Source organism: Neolamprologus multifasciatus, chromosome 5, assembly GCF_963576455.1.
Source record: "Neolamprologus multifasciatus chromosome 5, fNeoMul1.2, whole genome shotgun sequence".
In the NCBI taxonomy this organism is placed as follows: domain Eukaryota; kingdom Metazoa; phylum Chordata; class Actinopteri; order Cichliformes; family Cichlidae; genus Neolamprologus; species Neolamprologus multifasciatus.
The window spans coordinates 20,783,789-20,803,920 of record NC_140443.1 but is presented as its reverse complement, the minus strand read 5'-3'; the positions used below and the strand labels follow the sequence as shown (position 1 = coordinate 20,803,920).

The 20,132-nt window shown below is 38.3% G+C and overlaps 1 protein-coding gene across 3 annotated transcripts in view; it reads right to left on the bottom strand.

Annotated features, from left to right (window-relative positions):
* Nucleotides 1-6,545: 6,545 nt before the first annotated feature.
* rad18 (RAD18 E3 ubiquitin protein ligase) overlaps nucleotides 6,546-20,132 on the bottom strand; it is a 35,315-nt gene continuing 21,728 nt past the window's right edge. Inside the window, exons 12-15 of one of the 3 annotated variants that reach the window (XR_014874155.1) lie at nucleotides 17,342-17,380; nucleotides 10,370-13,023; nucleotides 8,909-10,295; nucleotides 6,546-8,816 (exon numbers count right to left, since the gene is read on the bottom strand). Coding sequence is in view for 1 of the 3 variants with exons in the window: in XM_085160020.1 (XP_085016146.1) it covers nucleotides 12,924-13,023; nucleotides 17,342-17,380 (139 nt within the window). In the remaining 2 variants the exon portion in view is untranslated. Of the gene's footprint in view, nucleotides 10,296-10,353; nucleotides 13,024-17,341; nucleotides 17,381-20,132 lie in introns of those variants that run through there. The other 2 variants (XR_014874154.1, XM_085160020.1) reach the window with 2 other exon arrangements.

The window sequence follows — 20,132 nt, the reverse complement described above, 5'->3', positions numbered from 1 at the left end:
GTGATTGATTCAAAATGATGGGGGTGGGCAATTAATTTTTCCCAAGGGGCCACATCAGAACCAATAATTAATATTAATTTTATTTCTTTATAAAGTGCTACAGGTGGAGCTAAATGTTACAATTAGGCAATGAAAAAGTGACAATACATGCCAACAGTTTACCACTATTTAATCAACAATCTCCTTTCAGCCCCAGCTTATCTAAGTTATCTTAGTTACCTCCCTAGAATTCTCTGCCCGAGTCCCTTTCATTCAGTGCACACTGCCAGGTCTTAATAACCTCCAACTCCTTCTTTACCCCAGATACAAAAAACGATTGTCTGGGCTGTAAAACTGCCCGCTTTGTTTTTCAACTCCCCATCATGGCTTATTAGTTTTTCTGAATTTATGGCTAGTCTTATGGTTGATCTTGACTAATCCGTCCCTGAATGTGTGAAGTCCTTGTTGCTTTTACAGCTTTAATAGCAAAGGTTCAGGTGTCTGTTGCCACTCTGCATCAGTCAAATTCTTGTACTTCTCTGCAACTTTAGTTTCCTAATGGTGATTCAAACTACTGTATGGTGGATATTTATGTTTGAATCCTACTTTACCATTGACCTCACCACTCAGGGACAACCAAAGGGCCGGATGTGGCCTAGAGGCCATACAATGTCCAGATCTGGTCCAGACACTGAGAGATTTAATTTTAGTCCCTTGAAGCACAATCATGTTGTACAAATGGAATTGCAGAGCTGTAACTTCTCACATTAAAAATAAATATGAAATAGAGTGCCAATCAAGACCTAATAACATCAGGAAGATAATGGAGAATGCCAGCAGTGTGACAAATTTTAGTATGTCATGTTGTGCTGGAGGCAATGGAGATGTGATTGTAAATGCTTTGGCCGCCTGTTTCATTTAATCTCCAATGCTAATTTGATAAAGTGTTTAAAAGATCTTGTGCATCTTTTATCTAAAATGCATGTTGTAACATAGTTAGAAAAGTTATTACATAAATTAAGTTCATTATCATTTGTTTTCTTTGTTAATGGATTGTGCTACTTCAAATGCACTCTACAATATAATGGCAATCACCTGGATAATGGTAATATTTGATTTTCCACTAGGAATATTCAGTTATTAACCAGTTTGTACTGGTCACAAGAGCACCAATAACTAAGTGCCAAGTCAATTAAGCACTTTAAAGCCTTTGCATGTCTTTTCTGAAAAATGCTATATAACTGAAGTTCCCTTATTTTATTTTATTTTACTTTATTACAATTTAACCATCCCCTTAAAATGTAATGATTTTTAGTTGTTTTTGACTGAGTAAAGAATATGTGTTTTCTTATTTTATGTTAAAAATGGACGTGTGTTTCACACAGACAGATCTGAAATTCATGTATTGCTAAATGCCTAGGTCTTATGCCTTTAGAAATGGTTTGATTCTGTTAGTTCAACAGCGTGCTAAAAACATTTGTCAGAAATTTTGGTCCATGGTGATATGATGCCACCACACAGTTGCTGCACATACATGATGTAAATCCCCTGCTCTACTAATCCCAAAGGTGCTTTATTGGACTGAGATCTGATGTCTGTGGAGATCAAGTTTGAGATTATTTGAGCTTTGTGATATGGTGTTTTATCCTCCTCGAAGTGGCCACCAAATCATGGGTACACTGTGGTCAGGGTTGAACATGGTCAACAACAATACCCAGGCTGTGTTCAGCTGGTACTAAGGGGCCCAATCGAAACTATTACACCACCACCATCCACCTAGACTGTTAATACAGTAGATGGATCAGTGCTGTTATTTAAGTCAAATTTTGACCCTATCATCTGAATGTTGCAGCAGAAATCAAGACTCAACAAAATTTCCCAATCTTCTAATGTCCAACTTTAGTGAGCATGAATGAATTGCAGCCTATGTTTCCTGTTCTTAGCTGACAGGCGTGCCACCCAGTGTGGTCCTCTGCTGCTGTAGCCTGTCTGCTTCAAGGTTCGAGATATTCTGCATTCGGAGATGCTCTTCTGCATACCTTTGTTGTAAAAAGTGGTCATTTGAGGTATTGTTGCCTTCCTTGCAGTGTGGACATTTTCCTCTGACATCTGGCATCAACAAGACATTTTCATTTCTCACTGGATATTTTCTCTTTTTTGGACAATTCTGTATAAACCTCAGTGTGGAAAAATCCCAGTAAATTAGCAGTCCATCTGGCACCAAGAATCAACCATACACATTCATAGTCACTTAGAAAATCTTTCTCCCTCTTTTTGATGATCAAACTTTAACAGGTTGTTTTTACCACGTCTGCATGCTGAAATGCACTGAGTTGCTTCCATGTGATTGGCTTTAGTGACAAGTTCATACCGTACATATCAGTATTATGTCTACAGATGCTTTCTGCCCACATGTCCAATCCCCGCATCAGTGAATATCACCAATCTAAACGCTAAAGGATTTCATGCCATCTAAAATTCAATTAATAGGCTCAGGGGGGAGTTTGTTTCAAAATAATAATTATTATGATGAGACTTAAAGTTTTTTTTTTTAATTGTCCAAAAAATATATTTCACCTAATTAACCTCTCATCTGCCTCACTGGCAGATGAGAGGTTAATTCAGGCATTCAGCCTGTTTTGGCTGAAGACTCTCAACATGGCAACAAGCAGCAGCTGGGAAATGCCACAAGACTTAAACAAAATTTAAGAGGATAATTATTGCCACAGCAGAAGATTTTTTTATTATGATTTTTTATTATTTTTATTATTATTAAAATTTTAAAACCACAAAAACAGCAGACTATAAATATGGCTTAAATACACCAGAGGAAATTGATGTATATTGTCTATTGGTGTGTGAAATTTTTCTTTTCGCTTGCTTTTCTCCACTGAGGTCAAACAAAGTCAGCCTGAGCACCACAGAACTGGTACAGATGGTTATTAAATTTACCCAATGACACTTGAGCTCTGTGTAATGTTTGTTTTCAATTTCAAGTCATTACACAGCCTGCTGTTGGGGGACCAATTCACATCTCTCAAAGTTAAGAAAGCTATTAACAGCAATAACAAAAAAAAAAAAGAAAGTTGTCCACTTTCTCCTTTTCATTCACATTCTGGGCACTAACTGGAGAGATATCACAAAGCTTGGCTGCAGATACTGCCTGCTGCCTCCGAACATGCAACAGCATAGAAGAAACGATAATATTGCTTTAATTGCCAAGAAATAACGTTAATCATGTCACTTAATTGTGTTATGGTCTGTTCTATAAATGGTCTTTTGTCCCCACTAAACAAGCAGTAAATGTGTGGTAATCAAATCTTCATGTGCCAATCTGAGATAGGTGGGGAGTTCCACAGCTGAGGGAATCAGACAGCAAATGCTCGGTCACCTTTGGGCACAAGCAGAGAAACAGGAATCATCAATAAAGCGCTCATGGGGCACATGGAAGCAGGAGCGTAATAATCACTTAAGGCCTCATTGAGAATCTCAGTGTGTTTGTCAACTTGCCCACCTCTTCTATCCAAGTGCTAAACCTCAGTCTCATTGCAATTGCAAACATGTCTAGTGGCAAATGAATGCTACTTATACAATCCTTGTTTAGAGTAAACGCATGTGGCAAAGGTAATTGAAGTTGATTCAAAGGGATCTGATTATGGAGCACGACTGCGTGATTGTAATTCGATATGAAATATCCTCTGATGTATTTATGCAAATCTCTTATTATTCTCTATTATTCTCAGTACAGTATTTTTTGTGCAAACCTTGACACATCTCTAAACATGATGCAGGCTGTTGATGGAGCAAAATAATTTGATCCTCCACACATAAGTCACATAAGTCTGAATGTTAAGCAGTATATTTGCATATACAGTAGTGTTTACATACTCTGCGTCCTACTGTCATCTGCTAGTGTGTGTCTCTGTGCTGGAAGCACAGTTTGTGCCTTCCTCTTGAACTCGCAATAACAGATTGCGTTTTCTGTATAATGAACTTATTGTGTGTTTGTTGGGATCCAGCATCTGTCAGCCTGCGTTAAATCCTTTGAACATACCTTTGCTGGGATGGGACCAGATGCCATTCTCCTATTACCTAAACGAACTGTCATGTTTCCATCTGGTATAGGAAACAAAGGATGCATTTAACATTTTATACCATATACTGTATAACTGTGACACTAAAGGTTTACCATTTGAATTTCTGTTAAAAGCTGAGATTGCTGTTTTACACTCAAATTAAAAGAATAAGAAAAGTGAAAGAATTGGAACAGAGAAGAAGCAATAGTGTTTTCAAAATACGCACAAGAACACTGTTGCCCATGTGCAATCATGGGAAATGTGCTTATTTAAATAGAAATAGTCCTGCTAAGACAAACAATCACATGTCATTACTTCTCTAAAAGCTATAGCTTTCCAGTGTTTTATCTTTTTTAGCTTCTGTGCCACCTCCAGTTTATTATACTAAGGAATAGGTTCCTGTCATCAAGTCTCAAAGAAGCTATTCAATACTGTAAATAACTGTAATTTAATCTGTCAGTACTTTTTGTGTTAAATGATAAGCCTGAGTCTGCCATTGTTATTCCAGACAAGTAAATGAAAGACTGAACAGGATTTTCGGCTTCCTCTCAAACAGCTCACAGTTTATAAGATAACAAAAACAAATTAGGCCTCAATGTTTTGCATTTGTTTTAATGAATTAGGAATTACATTTTAGTGGTAAAATTAATTTTCATCTTATTCGAGAACACCCCAATGATGCTGGAAACATCAGCAATAACCAAACCAAAACACAGTTAAAGACCAAACAAAAACAACAACAACAAAAAGCGTTGAACAATCTGCTGATTATACCAGATGCTGTCAAGACACAAAATTACTTCCTGGATAAAACCTTGTCTTTGTGCCTCTGAGTCTGTTGTCATTGCTGCTGGTGTTTCATCTTACTAGGTAATCGATTGCATTCAGGTCTTAATTTCCTATTTGACAATGAGGTAGAAAACAATCAGGGGCCTGTTGCTGGTTGCTTTAAGTAAAGCCTGATTATGTGACCAGAATTGAACAGATTTAAAGGAACACAAATCCACAGCAATGCATAGCCTCATCTTGGCCAGGCTCACTCTACACAGTTGAAAGCTTGGGTGGGTCACACTACTACACTAATACTGTGCTCTTGACATATACCTAGGCCAAAAATTACTCTTTTGAAGGAAACTCAATTTTGCAATCTTTGATCTTGTATTATTCATTCAATAATGGTTCGACTACAGAGTATTGCTTTCCACACTTTGCTATAGTAAAAAGTAGACATGCATTCAACATGATTGGTTCATAGTTAGGTCCATAAATTTTGATCAGCGACACAATTTTTTAAATTTTGTACGGAAGTGGGTCAGGACCAGTGGGAAAAAATGTGGGCGTCATTTTTTGCCCCAGAATTCTGAGAAAAAGTCAGAATTCTGAGAAAAAGTCAGAATTCTGGCTTTTTTTTTGTAATTTTGCCTTTGTACACCACCACAAAATCAAGATGTGATTGAATTCAATTCAATTCAATTCAATTCAATTTTATTTATATAGCGCCAAATCACAACAAATGTCGCCTCAAGGCGCTTCATAGATACAGAGAAAAGCCCAACAATCATATGACCCCCTATGAGCAAGCACTTTGGCGACAGTGGGAAGGAAAAACTCCCTTTTAACAGGAAGAAACCTCCGGCAGAACCAGGCTCAGGGAGGGGCGGCCATCTGCTGCGACCAGTTGGGGTGAGAGAAGGAAGACAGGATAAAAGACATGCTGTGGAAGAGAGACAGAGATTAATAACAGATACGATTCAATACAGAGAGGTCTGTTAACACATAGTGAGTGAGAAAGGTGACTGGAAAGGAAAAACTCAATGCATCATGGGAATCCCCCGGCAGCCTACATCTATTGCAGCATAACTAAGGGAGGATTCAGGGTCACCTGGTCCAGCCCTAACTATATGCTTTAGCAAAAAGGAAAGTTTTAAGCCTAATCTTAAAAGTAGAGATAGTGTCTGTCTCCCGAATCCAAACTGGAAGCTGGTTCCACAGAAGAGGGGCCTGAAAACTGAAGGCTCTCCCTCCCATTCTACTTTTAAATACTCTAGGAACAACAAGTAGGCCTGCAGAGCGAGAGCGAAGTGCTCTAATAGGGTGATATGGTACTACAAGGTCATTAAGATAAGATGGGGCCTGATTATTTAAGACCTTGTATGTGAGGAGCAGGATTTTGAATTCAATTCTGGATTTAACAGGAAGCCAATGAAGGGAAGCCAAAACAGGAGAAATATGCTCTCTCTTTCTAGTCCCTGTCAGTACTCTTGCTGCAGCATTTTGGATTAACTGAAGGCTTTTCAGTGAGTTTTTTGGACATCCTGATAATAATGAATTGCAGTAGTCCAGCCTGGAAGTAATAAATGCATGAACTAGTTTTTCAGCGTCACTCTGAGACAGGATATTTCTAATTTTAGAGATGTTGCGCAAATGGAAGAACGCAGTCTTACATATTTGTTTTTTTAAGCCCCTTGAATTACCACTAAAAGCATTGAAGTGCTTTTAGTGGTAATTCAAGGGGCTTAAAAAAAGTATTGAATAAACTGTTTCAGAATTACGGCTATTTTTTGGATGAACTGACAATTTTAATTAAAAGGATTGTTTTTAAGACTTGGATGTAAATCATTTTAATTCAATTCAGTTCCTTTGATTCAATTTTATTTATATTGCGCCAAATAACAGCAACAGTTGCCTCAAGTAGCTGTAGTCAGTCAGTGAACCCATGGACAGCACCAAATGCTGTTTCCTATAATGAGATGAACTGCCAGGTCTTGACTGCAACTACCTTCGGTTGCTGCTTGATTCAGTATTCAGTTTTATCTTCAGTTTTTAAAAACCTCTCTGTTTGGTGAGATCTGGTGACTGACTTGGGCATTTAAAAATATCTCATTTCTTTGCCTTGAAAAACTCTTTGGTTACTTTTGCAGTATGTTTTGGGCCATTCTTGATTTGCACTGGGAAGTACCATCCAATTAGTTTTGCAGGATTTCGCTGAACCTGAGCAGAGATAGTATAACTCTGTACAAGTCATAATTCATCCTGCTACTTCTGATGGCAGTCATATCATCACTAAACACTATGACAAGGTTCCACTACCAGCTGCACGTGTCAATACCATTCATAACCAGTGATTTTTTCTTAATGCATTCTCAATCATCCAGGAAAGTAAATCTCCAAAGTTGATTCTGTTCATCTGGACGTAGCGTTTTGTGGGAGAAACGTTTCATCACTCATCCAAGTGACTTCTTCAGTCTCAGCTGACTGCAGGTTTCTCCAATCTTATAAAAAGTACATTGGCATAATGACTGAAACCAGCCCACTGAGGAACAATGGGCTGGGAGGTCAGTTCCTCAATCTTATTGATGTTGATCAATGGTCATGAGAATTTGCATAATTAAGATTAAGGAGATTTTGTGACTTTAGCTGTCTTCTGTGGTCTTTCAGGCCTCTTACACTTGCCAGAGCATTCTTTATTTTTAAAAACTATGTACCAGATTGTTAATTTGGCCACTGCTTAAGTTTTTCCGATCTTTCTGGTAGTTTTATTTTTTGTTTTTCAGCCTAGTGCTGGACTCCTTCACTTACACTGACATCTCTTTGGACTTAATATTGGCAGGTCTAGTGAACAGCTACCAAAATCAGGTTCAACACTTCAAACGAACGTCAGACTTTATATCTGCTTAATTTTCATGAAATAGTGAGAGGACACGTGTCATCTAGTCATGAATGCTTGTCAGGCAAATATCCAAATACTTTTGCACCTCTGAAATTGGAGGACTAAGTATAAAAATGGCTGTAATTTCTAATTAGAAATTTTTGATTATCCCCTTTTTCTACACTTCAAGCACATATTGTTGGATTTAAAAGTTGTGTTCCCTAGTTGGGCTGTTGATTGGCTCTTTGGGGGATAGAGGCATCTTCCCATTATCCATAGGTGGCTTTTTAGTGTTTAGGAAAGACTAAATCATCTTAACCAGAAACATATTTAACATTAATTTCTATCACATAATATCATGACAGATATTTTGTTAAATGCACAATGACTGTATCATTGACCAACACTGTTTGTTGTCTCCACTTAAAAACGAGCAGTGTGTAGTAATGAACTCTGAGTGTGCCTTCCTGAGATCTCCAAGTAGAGAATTCCACAAATGAGGGACTCAGTTAACAAATTCCTAAGTTTAGGGCCAAGTAGAGAATCGCGAATCATAAAAAAAGGTTCTTATAGATGATCTGAAGTAGTAACCAGACTCACAGGGGGAGTTAAAAGATTGCTGATGTAGACAGGAGCCCCATCATTTAAGGCTTTAAAAATCAAGCAGTAATATCGTAAAACCATTTCTAGCATTCCCAGATTCCCACTGAAGGACAGCGACAATTCGTGTATCTGGGCTGATTCTTTCAGTACATGTTACAAGGCTGACAGCAGTGTTTCAGACCAACTGCAGTCTTTGGATATTTCATCTGCTGATCTAAAAGTAAAGTGCTCTGAACTGGTTGATACTGCAAGAGATAAAAGCATGGATGATGCTTTTCTAAGTCATTAGTGAATATGTAAGACATGATTTTTCTTAACTGTCTCTGGTGGGCAAAGTAGAGGGTCCACCACTTTAGCCACCTGAGCATCAACCGACAGTACCGAGTAAAAAATTACTGCTAGATTCCCTCTTTCATAAGTAAACCAGACTGGAGGAGAGATCAGTAATGCTGGTATTTATTGCCTCAAACTTTGAGTAATTTGGCTGCAGGAAACATTTGGACATTCATCTGATTTTGAATTGGAAATTAGTGCTGTGCCCAAATTGGACTAGAGGTTTCACATTTTTACTCGGTGTACTTCTTATACCATCAAATATCACTTTCAGGTTTCATAAAGTAATGTAAGTGATTCATTTGCCATCACAAGTCCTCTTTGGAAACTTCCAAGTAAATGTCAAGAATCCTCTTAAAGCAATACAAAACTGAGTTGTCATGGAGATGGTTAACTTCATCCCGTGAAGACAGCCACGAGAGGTCGTTGAAAGCTTTGGAAATATAATACAAGTGGGAACCATGTACATGACTTTTCAGTCAAGCTGTTGCTTGGTCAACGAGGAAGGTTCTTCCTTGTCGTTCTTGGAAATGGCTCCATGTTCCCTCTTGTTATGAATCCTTTACGTCTGCTTACAGTTCTGCTTCATTCAAAGCAGTTTGTATTTTGAAAGGTTTTAACTATCTCGTAATGTGTGGACCACTGAGATCTACTGAGACTTAAACTGTAGGATTGAAACTTGTTGTAGCAAGCTTCAACTGTGGGTTGCATTTCAATAAATTCCAGTTCTCCACGTTCAAATTTCTATGTAGACTGTAACTGACAAGTCAAACATATATAATAATCCTGCCAAAGTTATTGTTTACATTTGTGTTCTTTATTAGAACAAATGGGGAAAAGTGACTTCATCACAATATTTTTTAATGTTTGAAATAGAAATAAACAATCACATAGCAGTGGAACAATGGAAGATGTACTGCAAGTCTCTAATGTTTTGCAGTACCTGTAACACGAGTTAAAGATTTTAAAAGGTCAACACTCTTGCAGTATAAAAAACTGTCAAATCGAAACATTTTATCAGTACCAAACTCTTCCCACACCACACTGCCTAACCAAGGCTAACTAAGCTCAATAAGACTCCTTCAGCTTGACAGCTCCCTTTACCTCTGGTGTCCAACATCTGGTTTTGGGAACTACTACAGCTTCACCAATGCAGGTGTTGAGCATGGTCCACTTCGATTCAATGTCCTTAGCTTCCCTCAGAATGCAATCAAAGCTCTGCAAGAGGCGGGAATTGAATATTGTGGAGAGTGGGGCCTCTACCAGACGTTCCCAGCTCACCCTGACAATATGTTGGAACCAGGTCCGTCCCCCGGTGGTGACCTAACTCAACCCCAGTTGGTGATCAGTTGACAGCTCAGCCCTTTTCTTTACCCCAGTGTCCAAGACATGGACAAAAATCATTGCCTGTAACCTAGGGTGTTCTTGTGGCATGTGCACAACACCCTTATTGTCAAATATGGTGTTCTTTATAGTACAATAACAGAACACCACTAAGGGTCAACAGAAGGACAGAGCCACATTGCTTCTTCGAGTAACCTGCAACAATTCTGCAAAGAAGAGCGGAGCAAACTTCCTTCGCACCACTGTGAAAGACTCATTGCTTGTTATTACAAAAGCTTATTTGCAGTTCTTGCTGCCAAGAGTGATGTCGCCTTGAGGCGACATTTGTTGTGATTTGGCGCTATATAAATAAAATTGAATTGAATTGAATTGAATTGAATGCAACCAGCTATTAGGTTCAAAGAGCAATTACTGTTACACAAAGGGCCAGGTAAGTTTGGATTGCGTTTTTTCACCTTAATAAATGAAATCATCTTTTAAAAAAACTGCATTCTGTATTTACCCTGGTTATCGCTGTCTAATTTTAAAATCTGTTTGATGATGCACAATGATGCATGTAACATGAAACATGTAAGTGTGACAAATCTGCAAAAAATCTAAGAATTTAGGCAGGGAAAATTGCTTCTTCATCTACCTAAATCCCAAACCAAACAGGAATCATTTTCATTTGTTTCCAGCTGAATTAAAGGCTCCATCTAAAACCCTGTCATTCTACCAGCTTCATCTTGCTTTGGATCAAGAAACTCCATCACAAAAAGTAAGGAGTACAAAAAAGGATGAAGCACTTATGCCAAAGAAACTGTATTTACCGCAGTGAGTCTTATGTAATATACAGTGCAATGCTAATACAAATTGCAGAGTAAGAAAATAATGTTCATACCCATTTCAACAAATGTTGAATTTTCACCAGAAATGCACTAAATATGGAGAATTTTTTGTTATCAATGATGAGTTTAAAGTGAGCTACAGCAAGAGGTGGAGGTGGAGAGGTTCATGCAGAGCACTGAGGATTAATGTGCCCCTGTACGCGAGCTGCCTTTGATTCAGACTGATCTGTAACCATGACATTAAGATTAAGATTAAGTGATTTGATGGGACCTCGGCAGTTACAAAAGCCACTCAAAGGTCATTTTAAGTTAATATAATGTGAATTGGGACCAGAGAGGGACGTCATAATATTTACTGCATATTTATGAGCCTTTTAATCTCTTTCACCTTGTGTTAGACAGATGATAAATATTCTGTTCGACATTGCTGTCAAGGCACAGGCAAGTAAGGTGACTGTCATTCAGGTGAGGTGTCTGGATATTTGCCAGACACAATGGGTATATGTGTGATCAATGAGATCACTACCTGCTTCACTGCTTCTTAAATCCAGGCTGATATCAAAAGCCTCTCAGTGCTCTCCTGTTATTTGAAAGAGCAGTTGCTCTCATGCTAATTAACCCAATGACAAAATGCATCATTGTAAAGGAAAGAATAAGGATGCAGTAAGAAGGCATGTGTGGCTTAGTACTCATTTCCCTCCATTCAGCCGGAGCCTAATGATGTCTGGCCATGTCTCTGCTTTGTCTGAGGAGTGAGACGGTTGACTCGGAAGAACCACGTGTCTGACTCCGGGCTAGCTCTGTTTTCAATCAAGGTCAGCTCCCAAATATTTCCCTGCTAAGTCTCCCATGCATGTGCACATAAACACCACCTTCTCTTCTTAAGTGTTTACACTCTCTCTTGCCTTGACCTCGGGTTTCTGCGAGCGCCGAGTTTATTGAGTTACACAGACCCTGGTTACTTTTCCTTCAACAAAAACAAATCAATTTAAAAAGCTACAGATGTGTTATAAACTTTGAAAATTGAGAATGACAGAGGAATCACACAGGACAGTGCCCCTAACAGGATTTGGAAACTCATGAGGGAAATTTTGAAGATGGAAACGATAGATTCGCAAACAAGACTGAAACCTAGCTATCTGATAGGGGAAACAAAAATTGGGAATCATTTAAAACATTGCTAAAATGCCTTGATGCCAGACCCTTCCTTTCAGAATTCTTTGAGCTGTTAAGAAGTCAACGGTAACTCAAGCAACAACACATTCAACCTTGAAGCAGCTACACCAGCAGAAGAACACAGCCAGGTACTACTCCTGTCAGCTAAGCACATGAAAAAGACAACAATTCACATCATGACAGCTGCTTAGGAAAACCTTGCCTGATCTGAAAATTCTCAATTTTTGCTGCAAAATACAGATGGTAGAGTCAGAATTTGGTGTAAACATGAAAACATTGATCCATCCGGCCTTTTATTAACAGTTCAGCCTTTTCTTGGCACACCTTGGTTGTACAAAAGTTATGGCGGCCACTTCTATCAGGATAGCACACCATGTTACAAAGCTGAATTTATCTCAAATTGGTTTCTTGAACATGACAATAAGATCACTGTAGCCTTGAACAGACCACCTTTGGGATGCGATGGAAGGGGAAATCAACAAAATGGACAAATCTGCAACAACTGTGTGATGCCACGATGTCAACATGGACCAAAATCTCTGAGGAATGTTTTCAGCACCACATTGAATTTATGCCACAAAGCATTAAGGCAGTATATGATGTAAAATATAAAGTATTCCTGTGTCAAAATATTGAATGTTTCTACTAGTTTATTGCTCTTAAAATTATGTAGCAAAACATGCAATAATACAAACTATGGATTCGAGTCAAAACACAAACAGGTAGCAACAACAGAAATGGGACATTGACCAGAATATTGCAAAAGTCAAAACTGTAAAAAAGACCAAAGATTTATTTGTAAACATGAAATTACCAGTGCAACGTAATCAGGGTACAAAGAAATGTTAAAAGGAATGTGCATGTCCTTCAAAGTTAGCTGATACAGAAGCCGTGGGATTTTCTTTAGATTTTTTCCCTCCTTTCCTTCGTCTCTTCTTACGTTTTTCGCCGTCGCTTTCCCAAAACAGGCGATAAAGTGCCATTGTCTTCTGTCAAGTGGCATGTTCGCTTTTGGCCTGGGGTCCTCTCTACATCTCTGTGAATGAATATTTAGAGACAGCTAGTTAATGTCTTGTGAACAGAAGAGATTAGAACAAGCAGCTTGGAAAGCTGGAGCGTCAGCAGATGTTCTTATCGGTAATGTTTTGACAACATAAAACTGAAACCAAAAGATTTGGTTATTTATTAATTGAGGAAAATAATGTGCAAAAGTATTGAGCGTGACCCCCTTGTGAAACTATTCCACCATGTATGACGCCTACACCCTGGTTAAGGTGACAATGGTCTTGATTTTCCACTTTTTATACTTAATTGCTTGACTTATTGGCAAAAACCATTTCCCGCCCGATGAGTCTGAAGAGCATCAGGCCCTCAGAAATATGCTTTGTCCGTGCCATAATACACTTTGACAGATCCCCATTCGGTAAATAAAAACGAGACATCCACTCACATCTGTTTGTCGTCCCACAAAACACCTCATTTTATTTTAATTTCACCTACAAATTAAGTGCTACTCCGAGAAGTTAACAAACCTTTGCCTCTGTCTAACACATAATATTGGAGCCATGGGCTCTTAAATCCCTTCATTTTAATCAATACTGAATCTCATTAAAGTAGCTTCTAGGTTTGTTCTCTGAGGAAACACAGAATACATTTAAATGGGTGTGAGAAATCCTACAATTCAGCCACTTACAAGATTAAATTCTGTGATTTCCCAGTCAGACATGATTACTCGAGCCAAAGAAAACCTTCCACAGGAGTTATGATGCACATTGCAAATTAAAAATGGAAGATGAATGCCTATTTGCACTTGCATCTGACTAACCAAAAGTTCATACAGTCAATTAACACCAAAAGCCCCTTTAATATCACCAACTAATGCGGAGAAGACTCTATACGTTCTGACGAGAACAGGAGCAAGGACGCAAAGCCTCGTCCTGCATTCGTACTGATTGTCACGCTGCTGAAAGAAAAAGAAAAAAATACGACTATCTTCGGCAACAGACGGCTTGACAGCCCTCCAGCAAATTTATTACAGTGGGTTAAAAGGTTGCTCACACACAAGTTCAAAATAACTTTGAACGGAAGAATGTTGAAAGGAAGAAGGCACGCCTCCGCTAACAAAAAGCTCTCACACTACTGCCCGACGACGATCGGGCAAAATTAAAGTCAAAATGTTCATTTGAGAACGTGGCAGAAAATTATTAAACTATTATATTTATCATGCTTTGCAAAAGCACAAACTGCAACATACAGAAATTAAGTCAGCTGCACACGTGCAACTGAAAACAACTGCACATCCTTTAAGTCAACCTTGGTGAAACTGCACAATCGTTAACAAAATTAGTAGCGCTAATCTCGCTGCTGTGCTTTTCCTGCTATTCATATCAAAATATGTTATGTGAAGCAGGTCAATTAAATCTGTCAGAGGAGGAAACTTTGTATAATTTTATCCTCCATATGATTACATTTAGGGAAGTGGAGGGATAAGATTAGGAGTCAAATTCTCTCCTCCTTTCCTAAACAATAACAAGAACATGAGTTTTTGAGAGCTTTGGCATTTAATTCATAGTTTGAGCTTTACAGGGTTAAATAAGATGGGTAAATGAAATGCACCCTTCTTACTCTTAAAATATAATCATCTTGGAAGCAAACATTTAAAGGTTTACAGGAAAGCTATAGTGAGAAAAGAATAGAGGTGAATCTATACACTCACTCACACTCCCATCTTTTATTCTGGGGGAAGTGACGCTGTTGTCTGCAGAAGACGTCAAGAGTAAATACTCAATACTTCTAAATAGGCAGTTTCCCTTTATGGATTACCTTTCGCCACGTCAATGTTTTGCTACCATGTGTCCCCATGTGGGCTCAACAGCTCAGCACGTAGCTTAAAGTTACATCCCCGTTAATGAATCATGCTTGACATTAACAGACAACGATGTGTAATCTCCTATACAACAAGTGTGCAGATAACATGGCTTAGAAACCAAAAGGGAGCCCTGATGCAACCAGTGTCTCATGTGGGGAATCACTTAAAGTTTCACCTATAGATATAACTCACCATTCATAGACAAGACAAGGCTTTTAATCATAACTGCATAAAGAGGAAAAAACAATATTCCCGCATTGGAATTAGGGTCACAAGGCCACATGGACATTGTAAAAGAGTAAGGAGGCGTCTTCTAGGTGTTGTGGAGTATCGGTAAGCACAGTAGGAAGCCGATCACTTTTCTACTGGTCCACACTTTGCTCAGTACTTTTCCAGAGTCTGACAAAAACTAGAGGATGGATATAAATCCTTGCTCGATGGAAGAACTTTTCCTGTCACTCTTGTTTCAAAAACACCCGACTTCAGTATAGAATAGTGCCTTGGGATTACATTCAGTCAAATGTTATGTGAAACGAAAAGATTAGGAGTGAAAACTGGGAGGTTTGAGCCCAACTTCAGGGTCAAAAACACAGATAAAGAGGGGAGTCCAGACAAGGAACAAAAACAAAGCTGAGAATAAGCTTAGAAAATGTTTGCGCTATCACCTTTGTGACTGTAGAGCTGTTGAATGAATCTCTAATTTGTCCTACATTAAAACTGCATTTTCTAATTGTATTTTATTTATTTATTTATTTTACTTAAGCAGCAAAAATCCATGCATGGAGAGGAAGGAAAGATGCAAAACTCTGTGGTTGAAACACCACCACCACCCTGGAATGATTCAGTGTCCTAGTGCATGGTTTGCAAGTAAATGAGCTCCGACTCAAGTGTTGTTATTTATGTGAGTCTTTTGGGGGTTAAATGCTGCGTGTGGTGTTCTTTTCAGGCTGAATCTCACTTGACAGAGATGACAGAAACAAGCCTGAAAAAGTAAGTATGGGGGAAAAAAGAAAAGAAAACCCAGAAGGCACACTTGCATTCAGCCCACACACGACAGCTACAGTGTGTTCAAACCGACCACCACCAGTACTCCTCAAAAATTAGATGTTTTTAATAGAAAGATTTTAGTTTCTGATTGTTTAATTTGATTAAAATCACTGTTCTATGGATGTTTAAAAAGTCAAAACAATAACGTTTGTGCACTGGAACACATTACAAACCCCCTCTTCCAAAAAAAGCGCCTAACAACCATTTGCCAAAAATAAATAAATAAGAAATTTGCAGGAGTGACTCAAGCAAAATTATATTTCTGCCTTTATGTAAGTGTATTTTCTTAATCAAAAAAAAAAAAAAAAAAAGATTCAATCTTTTAAGACTTTAAAATCATGTGTACAGCACAGTAATTACAAAATCCTGAATTTGGTTCCCAAGAGTTTATGTGTCCTGGAAAAAGTGTTTACTGACAAATTGCTACATGAATGAAGAAACATAAGGAACTTAGCATGGAGCTATTATTTCTGATAAATACTGATTCACAGTATAGATGATGACCTAAAGCTACCCAGAGATTCTTAAGACAGAAATGTAATTTTTTGTAATGTAATATTTTTTATAGCCCCATTAGCCTCAATCCAAGCGAGCATGCTTTCTGCATGACACCCACAATCAAGCATCAACTAACGGTTCACTGCAGGAAAAGTCTGACAAAGCATCTCAAGGAAGGAAACTTCAGGCAGTCACTGACAGCAAAGAATTTATATTCATGTAATAAAATTATTTGTCAATTACTCATGAGCCAGTGAAAGTGGAGCGAATGTAAAAATGCCTATAAATCCTTTATGCGCAAGTTTGCCAAAACCTCTGGATTAGAGCTAAGTCTTCACTTCAGTTGCATCTTGATTGCATCATTTCTAATCCGTTGTGGTAGGGCAGAGCGGCCAAACTGAGTCAGATCAAAATACTTGGACCTGACTGTATGGTCTTGATTTACTTCAGGATATAACAGCTGACAGCACCATATTTTTCCAAATAAATTATAGTAAGTTCTACCTTTCCGTCTCCCTGCTATACTAGAACTGGCCAAAAAACAAACAAACAAAAAAAACCCCAGCTAGTAGGGGCCTTCAGAGGTATCAAGTGGAACAAAAGTTGTGCCACTGAGTGTTACATGGAACTTGGCCTTCAATTTAGGGGTGGTACTGGGGCTCACTCCAAATACTGCTATAACGTGAGAGAAACAAGAGTCAATAGCAGAATAAGCCGTTTTCCATTAGCACAACCCACAAACTCTACTGTATATATATGCGTGGGTGCGTTTGTTTGTGTGTGCGCGCGCTTCTGCATGTACAACACGAACACAACAACATCAACAGTACACTATCATACAACATTACTTGTAATATAAAACAAAACAAAAAAGAAACAGATGGATGGCAGTAAAACAATATCAAATTTAGACAACAGCAATAACAAAGTAATCACTTACTTTCTGGCAGGTTCTGGACCAAAGATGTCAGAAATAGAACTGTAGGGGAGGAAACAAAGAAAGGGAAAGGGCAATAAATTAAAGAGCTTAACTGTGGCTACATGCACACTAACACAAGAAGCCATAGCAATAGTAAGAAGTGTCCACACAACTAGTATTAAAATTACAAAACGTAACGTAGGTGAAGCTGATTTTTACGCTTTGCTTTTCACATCTGATAAGATTCAATCTTGATGTGATTGAGAAACACTGACGCAAACATTCAAAGAGTCTGTCCCGACAAACAAAATCCTGCAGCTTTTAAACTAAAACTAAATGAGAAACACTTAAACAGTTTACATTTGGGAAATCTCTAATGGAGTACTGTAAATGTTGAACATAAACACAGTAAAAACGTACCAGTATGATATACCGTGATTCAGGATACTTGCCGTTTCAATAATAAACACATTTAATGATTTGCCTTGTATCTGTGTTAACTTGCCTGCAGGAGAAATGTGAGATTACAATAAAACCTCATATTTCAGATTCACTGTGTGTTTTACTGTACCTGCAATCACAGGCAAAGCCAGTTGATTGGCAAGATCAATAAAATGTGAAAAAGACCCAGGATGTTACTTCATAACAAAAATCGACCCTCAGTTTTCAGCTTGATTTGAAACTAGAAGGTATTGCACAAAGCTGAGGCAAACACTTCATAAATCTGAATATAGATACAAAAAGAAATTCACTCCTTTTTTGGGCTGTTGTCAGTACATAAAATCTAAAAGTCTGCAATTATAATGTGCTGCTGTTCCTCTCGCACACACAACAGGCTGCTGTGCTGTATCGGTGGGGTGCATAAACTATAAACTGATCTAATTTCTGCCACATTCATGCTCTGTGGGCGCTGAAAATAAAGAACAATTCCATACCCCTGATAACAATATCACTATTATGTTGTTAATTGAATGCATTGTGGATGTTTTGCTGCCTTTTTTCTCTCTCTCTGCCGTATTAACTGATTTGGACGTTCAACACCTCCGGCACAAAAAGCTTTTTGTTCACGCCATGATTTATTCTTCTACCGTTCTCGCTGTAAACCAACAATAAGCTATCGGTGTGCATCAGACTTTGCTGTGTATTTTAGTTTCTGTGTGACATTTTGAGTTTTGTGAGGCGCCGGACTTTGATTTCATTTGCATTTGCAAGTCACATCTTGTTGTGATTTTAAGAAGTAGAAACAGGGAGGAAGATCTGTGAAAAACATTATTCCACTCATGTGTTTGATGGCTTAGAAAAAGAAAATAAATTGTCCAAAGTGATTAGTTGCACCTTTTCAGTCTAGTAAGCCAAGTGTGAATATTAAGAACAGAATGTGACTGGTAGAGCTCAGGAAAAAACATTATCTTCCCCCTTTTAAAAGAAAAAAAATCAAGACGCTCTAAAACCAAAATACGTCAGCTCATGTTAGCTCAGCAGTCACTAACGGTGACGTGATTGATTACCCTTAAAAAAAAAAGATAAATTACTTGGGATGTGGACTAAAATACAAAAATTTAAATGGATAAAAAACACAACTCTAGGAGAGACTACATTACATTTTACCATGAAATTTACACATTACACCCCTTAGAAATGTGGCACACCAACTCCCTGATAAGCAATTTTAACTTGAATAAAATGTGAAATGGTGTCAGAGCTGAGAAGTCATGAGTCAAAAAGGAGGAAATTGAAGTTTTATCAAAAGAAACTGCAAAAATATGCATTGAAAAGCACAATCTAACCTAAGACTGGGCTTCTCTCTCCCTGAGGGCGAATAGGTCTCACAGCAACTTTCTCTCTCCACTTATATTAAATATTCTGAGAGAGCTCCTTTGGTTTCCCCAAGCTGTTGATCCTTAAAGGCACGGATCATTCCTAACACCATTAAATACCTCACAACTCTTTTGGATAGTTATTGTTACTGTTCAAATCTTCTGTAAGCATGGGCTGGCCAATTAAAGTCAGGGTGGACTTAAAAGGAGAGGAACTAAAAGTGCTTGTTTCAGACGGTGGATGAACTCCAGGATAAGCTGGAAAAAAAACAAAAAACATGCAAAGCCACTCTGAGAAACAAACAATACAAATACTGAGCTGACAAAAGGTATTATGTAAGTGTGTAAACCCACAAAAAACCAAACCAAAAAAGTTGTGCTAGTGGCAGGCACTGCCATTTACCAGCAGGTCCCTGTGGGCAAGCTGGTGCGTGCGAAGCATCGAGCATATCTCAACATCACTGAACAACTTCCAGATGAGGTTTGGAGCTCGAAACAGTGGGGTGCTTTAAAAAAGAAAATGAAGTGGAAATTGGTCCAGAGCTGGTTCCATACTATTATTTACTGGCTACTTGGCCTGTGTTTATTGCACGCAACTTTTCATGGCTGGGCACAGAAACTAAAGTCAGCCTTGTGTGAAAGCCACACTTCACAAGCGGAGCCTTAAAGGTACGTCCCGCTTATATAAAAATATGACAACCATTTCATCTTTAACTCACAGCAAGAGTTTTGTTGCCTCAGCTGTCTGCGGTGTGCTAGGAATAGCCATTTTTCTAGTTAGCAGGTGATCTCTGAGGATAGAGACACGAGTGCTGCATTGGCTTCCTTCCCATTATCAGTGTACACCTAACTGTTGTAGGCCTTCAATATACATATTTAACCAAAGGCTGTACTTATTCATCTGTAGGTAATGTTATTTTCCAGAAACTACACATTATTTGTTGTTTAGTTAAAGTGGAAATCTTGCATTTTTATCCTTTATTTTATTTCTCAAA